This window comes from Bombus huntii, chromosome 3 (assembly GCF_024542735.1).
Source record: "Bombus huntii isolate Logan2020A chromosome 3, iyBomHunt1.1, whole genome shotgun sequence".
In the NCBI taxonomy this organism is placed as follows: domain Eukaryota; kingdom Metazoa; phylum Arthropoda; class Insecta; order Hymenoptera; family Apidae; genus Bombus; species Bombus huntii.
This window is the reverse complement of record NC_066240.1, coordinates 13,676,109-13,690,827: the sequence shown is the minus strand read 5'-3', so window position 1 is coordinate 13,690,827 and position 14,719 is coordinate 13,676,109. Positions and strand designations below refer to the sequence as shown.

Genomic DNA, 14,719 nt, shown 5'->3' with positions numbered 1-14,719 from the left:
TTAAAAATACAGAAGATGATAGGTTCAAAAAATTAAAAAGGTAGAAAATATTTAAGATGTTTTGTATTTCTAAAGACTTAAAATTAAGCTGTAAGAAATTAGTAAATGATATTTCTCCTATTCGTTTATGTATGGTTCTTTATTGGCTAGGAAAGTATTCCGATGTCATTTCTAGAAGAACAGCGTAAAAGGAGTGGAACCACATGCTTCGCAACGAGATCCCGTTGTACAAAGTCAAGAAGTCAATGAGCGGTCGACGTACACTATCGTAGTATCGGTAAAGTACTACGGTAGGCTTTACAATAAGTACTGTCGAAGCTGGTAATAGGGTGACGCTGTACGGGGTTACCATGACAACAGACTGTAGGCTTTTTCAATCTCTTCCCTTCTGCCAGCATTAGCCCTTATACTTCTCTCCCTCTTTATATTCCTTTCGTTCTCATTTCTATCTCCTTTCCTTTTCTTTACCTCACCTTGATGCTGTAACTCTTATTCTACCTACACATATCATACTATATACATATCTTCGATAACGTTCACTCACCGCCATGTAAGTTGCGTTTATTTCTATCGAAAGTTTATCCCTTGATATCTCTCGCCCATTTCAATATATTCTTCATATAAAAGATTTCTTCCTAATTTTATATAATATGATCTTTATTTATATTGACATCTATGTATTTATTTATTTCTAATTTATTAGATAATATTTTCGAAACCTACGTTATCAAAAATCATAAACTTAAAACATTACAAAAAAAATTAGGTACTTAATAGTAAAAATGAAAAAATTTACTTACGAATATTGTTCCACACAGATAAAAAATGTAACGTGAAACGCAGTTAACTTTAAATATTCAATGATCTTCTCTTTTATTTATAAAGATTTTTTATTTTCTTCTGTCTATTATTGTTTTAATAATATTAATAATTAATCTTAGAAATAGTAATGATTATATTGTCTCATGACCTATATATATATACGCATCACATTATAAAATATATACATATCTTGTTTTATTATTAAATTTGAGCTTGGTAAATATCATGCAATAAAAATTATCAAATGGATAAGGAATTTTAGAACTATATAGTTATTACATATTGATTTGTCTATCAGTATATAATTAATTAATAAGCTTATAAGTAACAGTCTGTTTTATCCGAAATACCGTGACTTACTTAATGTTATTTTTATAGCTGCATCATTTTAAAAAAAATATATTATTGCATATTTTTAAAAAATTTTATGTTTTTCATACATTACATGTAGTCTGTATTATTAAAAATCACCATATAGTTATATGTATAATACAAAATAGTAAATTTTTTAATGATATAAAAAAATGCACTGTGTGTATAGGCACGCGCATGTTTATATATCGCGTTACGTTTGATTTCATAGTTAATAAATAATTTCAGATATACCTTGTTTATATCTGCTTCATTTTGAAATGGCTATATAAAAAAATAAATAAATAAATAAAAGATGGATGTTTATATTTTTATATAAAATGTTGTATTGTTTATTGCATCGTTTAGTAAAAAAAAGGAGCTAATATACTTCGATACTTATTACAAACAGTCCTTTAATATTCATAGGATTAATTTTGTTCTAACTCCTAGTTCATAAAACTGGAATGGTAAATCAATATAAAAAGATACAAAAAGCTTTACACGTATACTACTTATGCATACATTCTTTTTTTTTTAAATTATGTTACATTCAACTGTACAAATACAAAGTAAAAAATTGTAATAAAAGATATATCACTTTGGTCACTATAACTTTTCATGATTTGCACACTTTACGAATCTTACAACTAAAAATCACAATACAATTAGCCTGTACAATAGTAAAAACATTAAATCGAGCAAATTTCATAATAAGCACTTGACAATGAAATTAACAATTTTCAGGTTAGATATTTGTAGATGTTCTTAAATATGTATTAATTGTTTCATTCTGTAACTGAAACTTTAAAATTAAATAATCACACAACTACTAAACAGGAATAATAGAATACTTCAGAGTATGGAGATTTAAGTTTTTTAATTTTAAATACTTTAATTTAATTAATTGCTAAAATTTTGGGTACTGGAATTAATTTCCTACGCATATCTAAATTGTGTATACAGATCTCATCATGATATGGAGAAATCAAACATTTACATACATTATCATATCATATATCATATATCATATACGTATTATAACAGAAATGAAAGAAAGGTCGTATATGAGAAAGAGTAAATGCTACCGTTTCTTTTTCATGCCTTTGCGATATCCTTTACCAAACCACCCAGGATTTTTAGCAGCTATTGGAGGATCTGAATGGATTACCAATGTTTTTGTATCTTTTATCTGCTTACTTTCAGGTCCTATTAAATTAGAATTATCTGCGTCTCGTTGGTAATAAAGGCAAGTAAGAGAGCCTTCGTTTTCCATGCAGAAAATACACGTAGGTTTAGGTTTTGGCACGTCTGAGGTCATATCCGGTACTTGCATGAATGGATAATAAAAAAATGGTGTTAGTTGAGGGCACATATACATTGGTGGAAATGGTAAGCCCATGGACAAAAATGGTAATGCAGTAAAAAATGGAGCTGAATAAGCAGACATTGATTCGGTTACTCTTTTGGATGAAACACATTCTTCCTCTTTGGTTTCGGATGAAACATCTTCGTGAAAATTGTCATTAATTTGATTTAGTTCCTTATGAACAGTATTGGATGGCTCCTCCAAGCAAGGTTGACTTGTTGTGTGCTGTTCATTATTTCTAAGTCGTACAGCGTGGAAAAAAATAGGATCCTTGGCACGATTATACTGTGGTATTTCCAACCCAAGATGAGCCATAATTCTTTTCATAACTTCGTCGCATTTTCCATTTATTTTCAAAACTGCGTTTTCGTCCTTCGGCGTCCATTGTAAATTTACAATGTACAGTGACGGACGTTTGTGTATCGGCCTATCCATCTGCCACAACCATGGGTATTTCTTCAGAACTTTTAAGCTAGAACCTAAACACAATATAACATCTGCTTGTTTTGCTGCTCTTGTTGCACCATTCCAATTAATTGGCCAAGGAAGATTGCCTCTTTCACCAAAATGAACAATGGAATCTTGCAAACCAGAGTTACATCTATGGCATAATCTTCCAGTACCATGAGAATATCGAGCAGTTTTTTCAGTAACATCGAATAGTCTCCAATATTCTCTATATGGTTTACACATTCTACAAACTTCTACATACATATTGCCATGAACTTCAGATAGAAGTGTACGAGGTATTCCACTACGCAAATGAAGTCCATCACAATTTTGAGAAACTACATGTTTTAAAACCCTTGCTTTATATAAGGCATAAAGAGCCATATGTGTCAACGTTGGTTCTGCTTGGCTAAGATCATGATTTCTGAAATATATAATAAATTAATCAAAATACCTAGTAATATAAATAGTAAAAGAAAGCTAAATCTAATTAATTATCCTTTAACACTATTTGATTAGTTTTAACATTACCCGATATCTTTTCCTTGTTGTAAACGAGTCCAAACACCATTTGTTCCTCTATAATCAGGGATAGAAGCGGCTGTACTAATACCAGCACCAGTATAAACAGCAAGCGATGTTGCTCTGCTGATAGCTGCAGCCAACCTCATACACTTTTCTTCTAAAATTTCTGGTGCATCTTCTACCTCCTCAAGCCTTGCTTTTACTCTATGTCTTTTCTCTTGCCTAAGAAATTGGTAAATTTTTTGTTAACATAATTGTCAGCATATTTATTACTAAACTACATTTTCTAAATATTTATTTGTTCATAAAAACGATAAGAAGATTCATATATTATGACAATTTTCCATATTATGTTAGCAATAACAAAATAATTTGACATGTTCACAGTGTACAATCAATGATTTCCAAAATGGCTATACCTTAAATTAACCTCTTTTACTACATCACTACAAGATACGAGTATCCCTGTTTCTTCTGCAGTTCTGTCCCTTTCAGATTTTTGCAAAATCGCAGCTACCTAAAAAGACGTAAAAATGTAACATTCCCATTGTTGTTTACGATGTATCGAAAACAATGCCGGGAGATACATTGAAATTTTGGATAAAATTTACGACTAACTAACTATAATAGAATAAGTAGTATTAAAAATTATGCACGTACCTTTTTAAAAGTTGCTACTCGTTCGTCTTTAACTTTGAAAGCTTTAAGAGCTGCGGAACGCCTCCTTGACAGAAACTTCTCATTACCAGCCTCCTCCATCTTTAATCAAAACGACCAGCACGGCACTGTATCAAGTATCTAAAATGATAGAAATGTCATGATCGCTTAAAATTAATATTTCTAGTATATCAGTAATATATTATCTATTATTGTTATTAATAACGTACATTTTTCACTTAAAATATGATTAAAAATACGTTGTGAAGATGTACATGTGCATATTACAATCTTTTACAATTAAATTTATAACTATGACAAAGTTATAAATGTTATCGTTTTAAACTATGAATACTTCATGACATAGAATGACAATATTAAAATGGCAAAAATACATCCTACATTACGAATACTCCAATTTTGTCGAATATACATAAACCATTGTAACCAGTTTTATTGCTAACAAAAAAAGTAACATGCTTTTTAACATAAATTTGTAGACTTAAATTAATTTATATAACACAAAATTTGTCATTTATTTTGCCAAGAAATTCTGTACGTAGAAGGCGACTATTCTATATGACATTCTGTACGAAAATATTCCTAAACTTAATATTAATAGAATCAATGTAATCAATGAAATCACGGATGCATATATTTAACAATATTAAAGCAAAAATTATACATAACAAAATTTGATATTGCTGAATACTTATTTTACAATTTAACATTTAATTAATACATCTTACATTTAATCCCATAAACAATTAATAGTGTCGTTAAAGAATATTAACTTTTTCTAGATTTTTGAATTACATATAGATGTATGTTATCCATGTAAACTATTCATATACATTTATAGCATTATACAAATCCAAACATTTTTTTTTAAGTTTCATACAAAGAAAAAACGAGTAAAATTTGGCAATAGTAAAAATAATTTGTATTAGCGATAACAAGAAGGTTACTAAATATACAATTGAAATTCTTTCGAAACTTGTTCCCGCCATTTGAAAATTTAAATATTATCTACACGTTTGTATTTTCTATTGTGGTGTGAATCGACAACTCTGGACAAAATAGCGATTATATTTTCGACTTTGATTTTATTTGCTGACAAAGAAAATTCGAAGTTTATGATTTCTATTTGCAACTAAATAATTACAGTCAGAATGAATAGGTACTAGTGGAAACGGTTTGATAATTAGTCATGCCAGGTTTAGAAGAAAGTATTTCACGCGATACCAGTCCACCTACGCACAGCCTAATGTCCGATGGAATCGTCTCTGAGCAAGTGAAAAAATTTTTGTTTACTTCTCGTAAGACTCAGGACAACATACAGTGCAACGAAAGTTTAGAGATTTATATCCTCGAGGTACTACAATTTTTCAGTAACTAATACATTATTGATTCATTTTTTTATTGTATGTATATCACATGTACTCTTTTTGGTTATGTATTTTTTTGTATATTGGGTTGGCAACTAAGTGATTGCGTATTTTGTCAATACCACCCAATGATAAAATCCGCAATCACTTAGTTGCCAACCCAATATTATTATTTGTAAAATAATTGTGTTAGTAATTCTTTTTTTTTTTAAATGGAGTAACGTAGATAAAGCGTTTAATATTTGAATTCATATTTTAATTAATCATAAAACATTAAATATTAATAAGTTTTAAAAGATAATTTGATTCTTTAAAGTATATTGTGAGTAGGTTAAAATTTATGATCTTATTTAAGTATTTTTTACCTCATGTATTATTGTCAACTTATTTTTTGTTACAGTTACTTCAAGCTAATTATAGTTTTTATACATGGCCTTCTGCACCTGTGTTAGCTTGGTTTCTTTGGGAACATAAAGAAGAACTTATTGGGAAGAGAGTTTTAGAACTTGGTTCAGGTACAGCTCTTCCTGGAATTTTAGCTAGTAAATGTGGTGCTATTGTAACTTTAAGTGATTCTGCTAGTTTTCCTAGAAGTCTGCAGCATATAAGAAGAAGTTGCGAATTAAATGGTATCTTATCTAAAGTTCAAATTGTTGGCATTACATGGGGTCTATTTTTGTCTAGTTTATTTTCAATTGGGCCATTAGATTTAATTCTTGGTTCTGATTGTTTTTATGAACCAGCGTTATTCGAAGATATAGTTGTTACAGTAGCATTTTTATTAGAAAGAAATCCAAATGCAAAATTCTTGTGTACCTATCATGAAAGAAGTGCAGATTGGTCTATAGAACATCTATTAAATAAATGGAATCTTACCTGCACTCATATATCATTGGCTGGACTCGGAACAGATTCTGATATAAACATACATGAATTAATGCAAGATCATACAATTCACTTATTAAGTATACAGCGTGCAGCTTAAGTGTCTTTTGCCATGATTCCAAGATATTTAATTTCTATACGTAATATTCCATGGACTGTTTCTCACTCCCAGCTTGAAGGATACTTCTCAACATTTGGTAGTGTGAGAATTGCAAAAGTTATATTTGACAAATATGGTATAAGCACAGGTTATGGATTTGTAGAATTTTATGATAAAGTAGTAGTAACCTCTGTGCTTAAGAAAGATCATGTTTTGGATGATGGAAAATTATCTATTACTAAAGGTCTTCAATATTTGCACGAAGACCCTGTTAAAGAGTTTGTAGAGCCACACATATTAGATGCTCGTACATATCGCCAATGAAAGTATATGCACAGTGAATATACACAAAATACTGACAATAAAAAAATAATCACAATTAATATAAATCCTATTATTAACCAAGCCTTTGATCATAGTTTATTAAAGTAAATAATATAAACAACATCAAAATGAATCTTGAAAAAACGTTCAATAAAGCAACAATCTATTTACAGTCACTGGCATCGGAATTAAATTCCACAGAACTCTTAAAATTCTATGCTTTATATAAGCAGGCTACAATTGGACCATGTAATATTTCAAAACCCAATTGGTATCAAATGCAAGCAAGACAGAAATGGGACGCATGGAAAAGTCTTAATGATATGAGTTGTGATGATGCTATGAATAATTATGTACTTGAACTATCTAAACTTAATCCAAACTGGGAACAAGATGCGCAATCTGAATCTAATAACTGGGTTGCTATTAGTCGATTAATAAATATGGAAGATGAAATAAGTGATACGGACAAAACTTTTTTGGATTGGGTGAAAGAAGGACATGATGAAAAAGTACAAGAACTACTAAACAAAGAACCAAAACATGCAAATTTAACAGATTCAGAAGGTCTGTTACCTATACATTGGGCTGCAGATCGAGGTCATTTGAGAATTATAGAACAGTTAATTAAAAAAGGAGCAAATGTAGATTCACAAGATGAAGATGGGCAAACACCATTGCATTATGCAGCTTCATGTGGGCATCTTGATGTTGTAAAGTATTTACTGTCTATTGGAGCTGAATCCATAAAAGATAATAATGGTATGACACCCAAAGACATTGCTGATGAACATTTAAAACATATATTGTGATTAAATATTAATATATGTAATCATCATGTAATAACTAAATTTAACGATGAATATAAATAAATTGAATTAATGATTTTCTCATAGTATTTTATATTATAGTTTAATTGTTTTTAGAAACTCTTTATTTATATACAAATAAATCTTCCATTAGCATTTTTAACTATATTCACAGCCTAAGCATTTCTTAGGTAAATGTATAATTTATCAGAGACAATGTTAAAACGTTTTTACATAGTAGTACATTTTTAGGCACAAAATATAAATAGTATTTTAACATTAATCGAGTACACAGAGACTAATGTACTCACTTTACAAATATTTTTAAATTAGGTAATGAAGAAAAAATGTATAACTTATAACAATAAAAGATATTCAAGAAATTACATAAATCATTATTTCAAATAAGATGTAAATGTTGTTGCATTAGTTGTATCCTTATTATAATTAATATATCAGTCAAGTATACATATTACTACAAAAAAAGAATGTAGAAACCAAGAAGTTTAAAAAAATGTATAAAATATTCTGCCATTTTTTGTTTTTTTTTTTTACTTAACTAATATAACAATGTTTAATATGTAAATTTCATCTAATATAAATCCTGATTATTTGATGGAATGGATAAAAGTATGTTTATGATGTATTTAAATATTGTTTTCAGCAACTAAAAATTTTATCAATTCTATCAAGTTTTTTAATAAAATATATTGAAATTTTATATCTATATCATCAAACAATCAGTTACAAATGTGAATTATTGAAGTGAGAAATAATCAAACAAATTTATAACATTTTCCTTAATAATGTTGCTTAAAGAGAGTTCGCTAAATCGTATTTTCAACATGCAGGTGATTTCATATAAAAAAACAAATATAAAATTAGATTTGTTTTTTATTATTGCATACTTGTAAAAACAAAAAGAATTTTTTATATATGAAATTATTACGTGTTATATACAATATGTTTATCAATACATATATTTTCCTTTACATTTAAAAAATACTCCATTTTCAGAAGGTACAATTTGTTAATATATTGTAACATTTTTATAAATCACAAAATAAGTATTCCATTATTAAACAAAAATAAAACAATTTTGTAATACAATAAAATAAATTTTGAATAATTAGATAATGTTATTAAACACTTTTTTATTTGAGCTAAATAACTGAAAATTTTAGAATTTTTGGCAATATTATAAACTCTATATTATCACAGTATTGTTATTTTGTAAAACAAATACACGCAAAGGATGCCTATTTATTTACATTAAAGTCAATTGATATTAGTTCATCCAAAATTCTTTGCAACAACTTAAAGCTAATTCGAAAAATTCATCCCTTTTCTGTGTTTTTTTTATAAGTAATCACCTTATTAAATGCATCACAATCTAGCATATACTCTGCAAGTATAAATAAATAACATACAAATGTGTTATAATTAATGCCAAATATATACCATTTTGTATTACATAATAACCATACTGAAAGTTGTGTGCTTAAAAGGTATGTCAATCTAGAGACATTAAATGCCACGTCTTTTTATACATTTATGTTTTCATTATTCTGATAACAAGTATAAAAGTCAATAAGTTGCAAAAATATTAGAGTTAAATATGAAAATAAGATGTATAACTTTTTTTAATTATCTTTAGTATATAACTATAAAAACTTAAAAATGTTTAATTTTAAAATACAGAAGAAAACATATTTTTTCGCCTTCTGCATAATTTCAAAAAGTTAAAATGAAATTTTATCTAACTGTGCTATCAATTTCAATGTAATTATCGAAATTGGAACGTTCATTATTTAACATCAAAAATAGGAAAATTTACATTATCCTGTTAAGAGTTTCCTACAGTTCCATATTATTTTATGAGAAATATAGCCTTCATTTTTTAAAAATATTAATTTCTATAAAGTTCTCTTATAAATGTAATAATCACTTTTTATACAGTTGATTCTAGAGATTAGTACTTTCGTGTTCCGATTTAACACGCGCGGTGGGTGGAGGTGGTGGTGGCGGTTGAGGTCGCGGAGGTCTTTGATGAAATCTTGGAGAAGCCGGAACAGGTTGTTGCGGTGATTTAACAACTACCACCGTCTCAGTCTGAGTTTGCACATCGATAATATTCCCTTCTGATCTGGTTCGCACGTGAGCTTTCGTTTGTTCCGGAGCGTTCAATTTGGCTGGCTTTTCCGGTCGTTCGCCGTACAAGGACATAGACGAAGGTCGACTACCTACACTGGGGCTCCTCTGTAAGTTCGAAGCCGCGTTGCCATTGTTGTTGCCCGAGGTGCAGAACACATTGCCACTGCCACGCACTTGTATTATACTGACCTGTTGTTTGTCCACTGAATATACATGAGCTCTTTCCAAAGTTAAAGGCTATAGGTTATTAAAAAGGAAAAAGATATTAATAGCTCTGAAAAATTATTATGCGATTCGACATTTTTTTCATGAAAATAGCTATTAACACGTTTATTCTTCATCTTTATTTATAGCTTACGTTATTGTATTTCAAAATTGCAATATCCAGGCAGTGATATTTGTCGAGTCCATTGGCAGTAACTACATTTATTTTAAAGAATTATCTTACATATACTGGGACTAAACGTGACGTTTAGAAACCCTTAATACTCACTCCTGCTTCGCTGTCTAAGTTTTCGTTACTGTGCCGTGGTTGTTGTTTAATAAGGCTCGAAGGTCGTATTAATCCGGCTGGTCGTTCTGGAATCGCCGGTTTACTACTTCTATCAAGTGTGCTTGTACATACAGGATTATTGTCCGCCTTCTTACGTAATTCAACCGTTTCTTCTTTAAGATTAAGACACATATTAAACATTTCGTATTATGCTTCTTGATAAAAAAAATTATAAAAACATTTACCCGCATTATGTACTATGTTGGTTATACTTCTTGGGGCAGCTACTGGTCTACGTCTTTCTAATGTAGTGGGAGGCGGTCTTTCGGTTGGTATTACCTTTAATTTTTGTGTAGAATTTTCTGAATTTTCAAGTTCCATAAGAGACTTATTGCACGATATATTTTCCATAGTGTTCCTTTCAAGAGCAATAGGAACATTTAATTTCTTTTCAGCCTTTTGAGTTTCTTGATTAATCTTTTCAGTTTCTATGTTTGCATTATGTAAATCTTCCTGTACCTCGTCAACGCGTTCTGGACAATTAACTAACGAAGAATCAATAAGTGCATTTGCTTCAGTATTTTGTTGTTTAGTTTCTGTTTCTGTGCTTCCATCCTGCTTATCTGTACTAGTGTCATGTTTTATAATTGATTCGGTATTTGTTGTTTCATGTTTTTTTATGCGATTAAGAGTCCCTGATGTTAAAGGTCTAGGTGGTTTATCAGGTGTGGGTGGTGGTTTATCATCAGGTTTCTTATCATGTTTATCCGGAGTAGTGATACTTGGTGGTGTTGGAGCTGGTTTGTTTTTCCTACGAGCTGCTGGTTTAGGACTGCCTTGTGGAGGACTTTCTCCATGATCACTAAGACTACTGTTAGAAATGCAACGACGCATACTCGTAGTTTGATTTTCCGAACCAATTATAATACCAACTTCTAAATCGCGATCAAAATCTATTTCACCAGGAAAAAACCAATCTGCATACGTGATCAACTGATCAACTATAAGACTAGAGTTATTAGCTGTACTCATGTTCATTCTGAAATAATAAATATTACATTAGTAGAGATTATCATATAACTTTTTCTATGATGATCAATGATACAAATAATGTAAATGGATAATATTCTTACACCATTGTATTTGCATCCTCTTGTGGACTCCATATTAAATTGGGCGCGATTACAATTGCAATATTTTGTGGCGACATTTTGTTCACATCTTGGTTTTTAGTGAGAACAGCTAGAAATTTGATTAGGAACCGCAGATTTTCTAAATTTACAGCTGGTAACTTATGTAACACCTCCCATAGAGCCCTTAATCTTGTTTCATTCTGAGTTATTTTTGCAGCTGCCATCCATTCAGGATACAACCTTTGAAATAAGATAAAAATAACGAATATAATGTTATAATTTTCTTCGTCATCATTATGGATAGTAAATATTATTTTTATATTTACTTATAAGTTAGGAGAGGTTCAGGTAGTTCTCGAAGATAAGATTTTAATGCACCAGCAATGACATGTGGATCTTTATACTCAAGAGCAGTTGGTAATGTAAGGCAGCATGCATCTAAACTCAATTTAATTCGACGTGATTTTGACGCAGCGCCAGCTATTCTAAAAAGGCCCTCTTCTTCCATACCTAATCTTAGCAACGCAGATACACACAATTGAACGGGTAATGCAATTTTTCTGTTAGTTACTCTGAGATGTTCTTCCAAAGGATAACCATAAACTGGTTTCATTTCGTTATCATCTACAATTATGAAACAGGGTTACATATTAAATGAAATTTTTTGGTAAGTCTTGGAAGTATTACATGATAAAATTCGTCAAACGCGCCAAATGTTTTTGTTTCATAAATACGATTAAATACGTACTAATATAGCTTTCTAATCCAGGAATAAGGTCTTCGAGGCAATGTAGCGCACTTTCATGATAAGCTCTTTGAAGTTTTACATATTGTATAATAGTATGTGCTAATTCAGTTTCACGTGACATAAGTTGAAACATTTCTGCAGCTAGTTGATCTCTACATTGCTCAACTTTAGTTTCTGCTTCTTCCAATTCTTCTCTTAAGTTATCTACCTTTGTTGCACCTGCACCTATTGCACAATATTAATTTCAAAATATAAACATAATTCTTGTAATACAATTTAAAAATCAGATTAAAATTTCTTCTTACTAGCACTATGTTTACTAGCTTGTTGATATCTTGTCCTCACACTATCCATATCTAAAGTTAATCGGGCTAAATTTCTTTTATGTTTTATTATGTTTGGTACATCAGTATCTAAAATATGTTGAAGAGGCATTGCAACATATTGTTCAACTTTTGCTTCATGTTCAATTGCCTCATTTGCTAAATACATCTGTGCACGTCCACACTCTGACAAAGTAAAACCCATGAGACCATCTTCAGGAGCATTCTCCAACATTGTTTGACCTAATATATATTCTGGACACTTTTTCTGAAAAGATATATATTTTTAAAAACGTAAAAAGAAGCTATCATCAAAATTTAAACATAAATTTCATCATCATGTATTACCAAACGCTTTTCCTTCAGTGCAACATCTTGTGTCATAGCCTGATTTGGTGGATTACCAAGTCTTTTGTTTAATCCAATGAGAGCCATTCTGATTTGATCTACATGTTTATCTGCAGCTTGTAAATCATCTGTAAGCACTTCTGTTTTGCCAGCTCTATAAAAACAAATATTTAGTTCGTTAATTTTTGAAGATTGACAAATTCAAATTAACATAACGGTCTTTAAAGTCAATCCATTTTGAGATAGTCTGATTCATAAGCTATTTTGGTATATCATGTCTGCTTCTATCGAATGTTATGGTGTTTTGACATTGCTCAAAATTATATTATTTAAAAATTATACAGAAAAACAGAGATTCTTATCTTTTATTATGATAGATATATCAAAATATTATATTATTATATGCTTTATTTAAAAATGTTTAATATTTTATCTACCAATCGTAACATTTAGAAAAAGCAAAATTTTCGTAGACTTTTAAATGAAATTAAATCACAATTACCTAGAAAATGTTTGATCAGCAAGCTGTTTAACTCTGAAGAATTGTTTCTTCATGATTGATAAACACCTAACGCTTATTATATAAATAAAATTACACGATAATCTACTAAATTATGATCACTTATCACTTGTTAACTGTAACGACGTTCACGAGCACACATGTTTAGTATAATTAGAGGACATAAAAGAAATGCGGACGATAAAAAAAATAGAGAGAATCCTTCGTATCACTCGAAAGGCAGCAATTCGTCATAATGTTTGTATAATGATCCCACACCCTCTATGAACAAATAGAATGTCCCGATCGATATATCCTTCCACAATATCGACGAGTTTCCACTCTCAAAAAAGTTTCAAGATTCACTTCTTGGATCTTAAATTTTGTAAACGTGTCAAAATCATAGAAATTTTAATCGCGGCATTTTATTTCCTTGTTCACCATTGGTTGTTTAATGAAACCGCGAAACCGGGCAAAGATTTTCACGTTGTTCATTATTTGACAAAACTTGGATTACGTGTCAATTTTGCTTTCCTTTTTAAACAGGCATTAAATTTCTATCAAAAGATTCGATAACGGGACAACCAACAACTTTTTACTGTTCTTGGTCAGCCATTCTTGTTTCTCACTGTGATTCAGATTTCGTTTAGAACGAGAAATCGTTTCAATCGCGCGAAATTTGAAATATAAAATTCGCGAAACGCGTTAAGTAATCGTAACGATGTGACCTATAGTAACTCACGAAAGTATTTCAACATTTATTATAAAATAATTTTATGTATTTATTGTGTCTATTATATATAAATTGTGGATTTTTATGCAAATTTATATTTTTATGCATACAACAAAAGCAATAAAACTAAAGTAGAATTTCGTTCTACCTATTAAAAATTATAACGATATTATTTTATTACTTTTTTTATATTGTATGCATTCTGTGCATTTTATATAAAACAATTTGAAATTTTATTAGCGCTGTAATGAGATACGACTATCATGATTATATTATTCAAATTTATGAAAGAAATTCTGTTACCATAGATTACCTAGCTAGGTTTTAAGAATATATATTTCAAGTTTTAAGTTGAAGGTTTATTTGTAAGCTTAAGGTGTAAAATAAGCAATGATTTTATCCAAAAACCATAATATGTAGATGGAGAAAATAAAATAAAATATTGCTTAAATTTATAACTTATTTAGTTACAAGATATTTATTGCAAACATATATTTAGTAAAAACTTAGTATGCAGCATGAATAATTATTTTAACCATAGAATAAATATTAAATATGATCCCACTGAATATCAGGATTTATCAATGAACACTTTTATGATCTCTGCA

The 14,719-nt window shown here is 29.6% G+C and overlaps 4 protein-coding genes across 6 annotated transcripts; 2 read left to right on the top strand and 2 right to left on the bottom strand.

Annotated features, from left to right (window-relative positions):
• Positions 1 to 1,666: 1,666 nt before the first annotated feature.
• On the bottom strand, positions 1,667 to 4,539 carry LOC126863488 (NAD-dependent protein deacetylase sirtuin-7). Its single transcript, XM_050613721.1, has 5 exons — positions 4,405 to 4,539; positions 4,178 to 4,315; positions 3,937 to 4,034; positions 3,524 to 3,739; positions 1,667 to 3,416 (listed from the first exon to the last, which is right to left on the bottom strand). The coding sequence occupies exons 2-5, from the start codon at positions 4,274 to 4,276 to the stop codon at positions 2,258 to 2,260; spliced, it is 1,572 nt and encodes a 523-aa protein (XP_050469678.1). The 5' UTR covers positions 4,277 to 4,315; positions 4,405 to 4,539; the 3' UTR covers positions 1,667 to 2,257.
• A 690-nt stretch (positions 4,540 to 5,229) lies between these two features.
• On the top strand, positions 5,230 to 6,688 carry LOC126863518 (histone-arginine methyltransferase METTL23). The gene is made up of 2 exons (XM_050613797.1): positions 5,230 to 5,549; positions 5,963 to 6,688. The coding sequence occupies exons 1-2, from the start codon at positions 5,385 to 5,387 to the stop codon at positions 6,545 to 6,547; spliced, it is 750 nt and encodes a 249-aa protein (XP_050469754.1). The 5' UTR covers positions 5,230 to 5,384; the 3' UTR covers positions 6,548 to 6,688.
• Positions 6,689 to 6,852: 164 nt separating this feature from the next.
• On the top strand, positions 6,853 to 7,769 carry LOC126863520 (acyl-CoA-binding domain-containing protein 6). Its single transcript, XM_050613800.1, has one exon. The coding sequence runs from the start codon at positions 7,000 to 7,002 to the stop codon at positions 7,681 to 7,683; it is 684 nt and encodes a 227-aa protein (XP_050469757.1). The 5' UTR covers positions 6,853 to 6,999; the 3' UTR covers positions 7,684 to 7,769.
• Positions 7,770 to 8,556: 787 nt separating this feature from the next.
• Positions 8,557 to 14,016, bottom strand: LOC126863463 (rho GTPase-activating protein 44-like). Of its 3 annotated transcripts, XM_050613668.1 has the most exons (10): positions 13,382 to 14,016; positions 12,880 to 13,033; positions 12,514 to 12,799; positions 12,209 to 12,433; positions 11,787 to 12,084; positions 11,461 to 11,700; positions 10,573 to 11,366; positions 10,328 to 10,500; positions 10,024 to 10,071; positions 8,557 to 9,939 (listed from the first exon to the last, which is right to left on the bottom strand). In XM_050613668.1, exons 1-10 carry the CDS (start codon positions 13,432 to 13,434, stop codon positions 9,646 to 9,648), a joined length of 2,565 nt encoding a protein of 854 aa, XP_050469625.1. In that variant the 5' UTR covers positions 13,435 to 14,016; the 3' UTR covers positions 8,557 to 9,645. The 3 variants fall into 3 exon arrangements, with proteins under 3 accessions (XP_050469625.1, XP_050469623.1, XP_050469624.1); XM_050613666.1 differs by having other exon boundaries at positions 8,557 to 10,071; XM_050613667.1 differs by lacking the exon at positions 10,024 to 10,071 and having other exon boundaries at positions 8,557 to 10,023.
• Positions 14,017 to 14,719: the final 703 nt, after the last annotated feature.

What these genes read in the sequence shown, in the direction of transcription:
- LOC126863488 (XM_050613721.1), bottom strand. Translation starts at nt 4,276, where the DNA reads ATGGAGGAGGCTGGTAATGAGAAGTTTCTGTCAAGGAGGCGTTCCGCA. An exon ending in GTAAAAGAGGTTAATTTAAG is followed by an intron (nt 3,740 to 3,936) that starts GTATAGCCATTT and finishes CCAATTTCTTAG; the next exon opens with GCAAGAGAAAAGACATAGAG. An exon ending in CAACAAGGAAAAGATATCGG is followed by an intron (nt 3,417 to 3,523) that starts GTAATGTTAAAA and finishes TATATATTTCAG; the next exon opens with AAATCATGATCTTAGCCAAG.
- LOC126863518 (XM_050613797.1), top strand. Translation starts at nt 5,385, where the DNA reads ATGCCAGGTTTAGAAGAAAGTATTTCACGCGATACCAGTCCACCTACG. An exon ending in TAGAGATTTATATCCTCGAG is followed by an intron (nt 5,550 to 5,962) that starts GTACTACAATTT and finishes TTTTTGTTACAG; the next exon opens with TTACTTCAAGCTAATTATAG.
- LOC126863520 (XM_050613800.1), top strand. Translation starts at nt 7,000, where the DNA reads ATGAATCTTGAAAAAACGTTCAATAAAGCAACAATCTATTTACAGTCA.
- LOC126863463 (XM_050613666.1), bottom strand. Translation starts at nt 13,434, where the DNA reads ATGAAGAAACAATTCTTCAGAGTTAAACAGCTTGCTGATCAAACATTT. An exon ending in GAACCTCTCCTAACTTATAA is followed by an intron (nt 11,701 to 11,786) that starts GTAAATATAAAA and finishes CTTATTTCAAAG; the next exon opens with GTTGTATCCTGAATGGATGG. An exon ending in CAACATAGTACATAATGCGG is followed by an intron (nt 10,501 to 10,572) that starts GTAAATGTTTTT and finishes TTAATCTTAAAG; the next exon opens with AAGAAACGGTTGAATTACGT.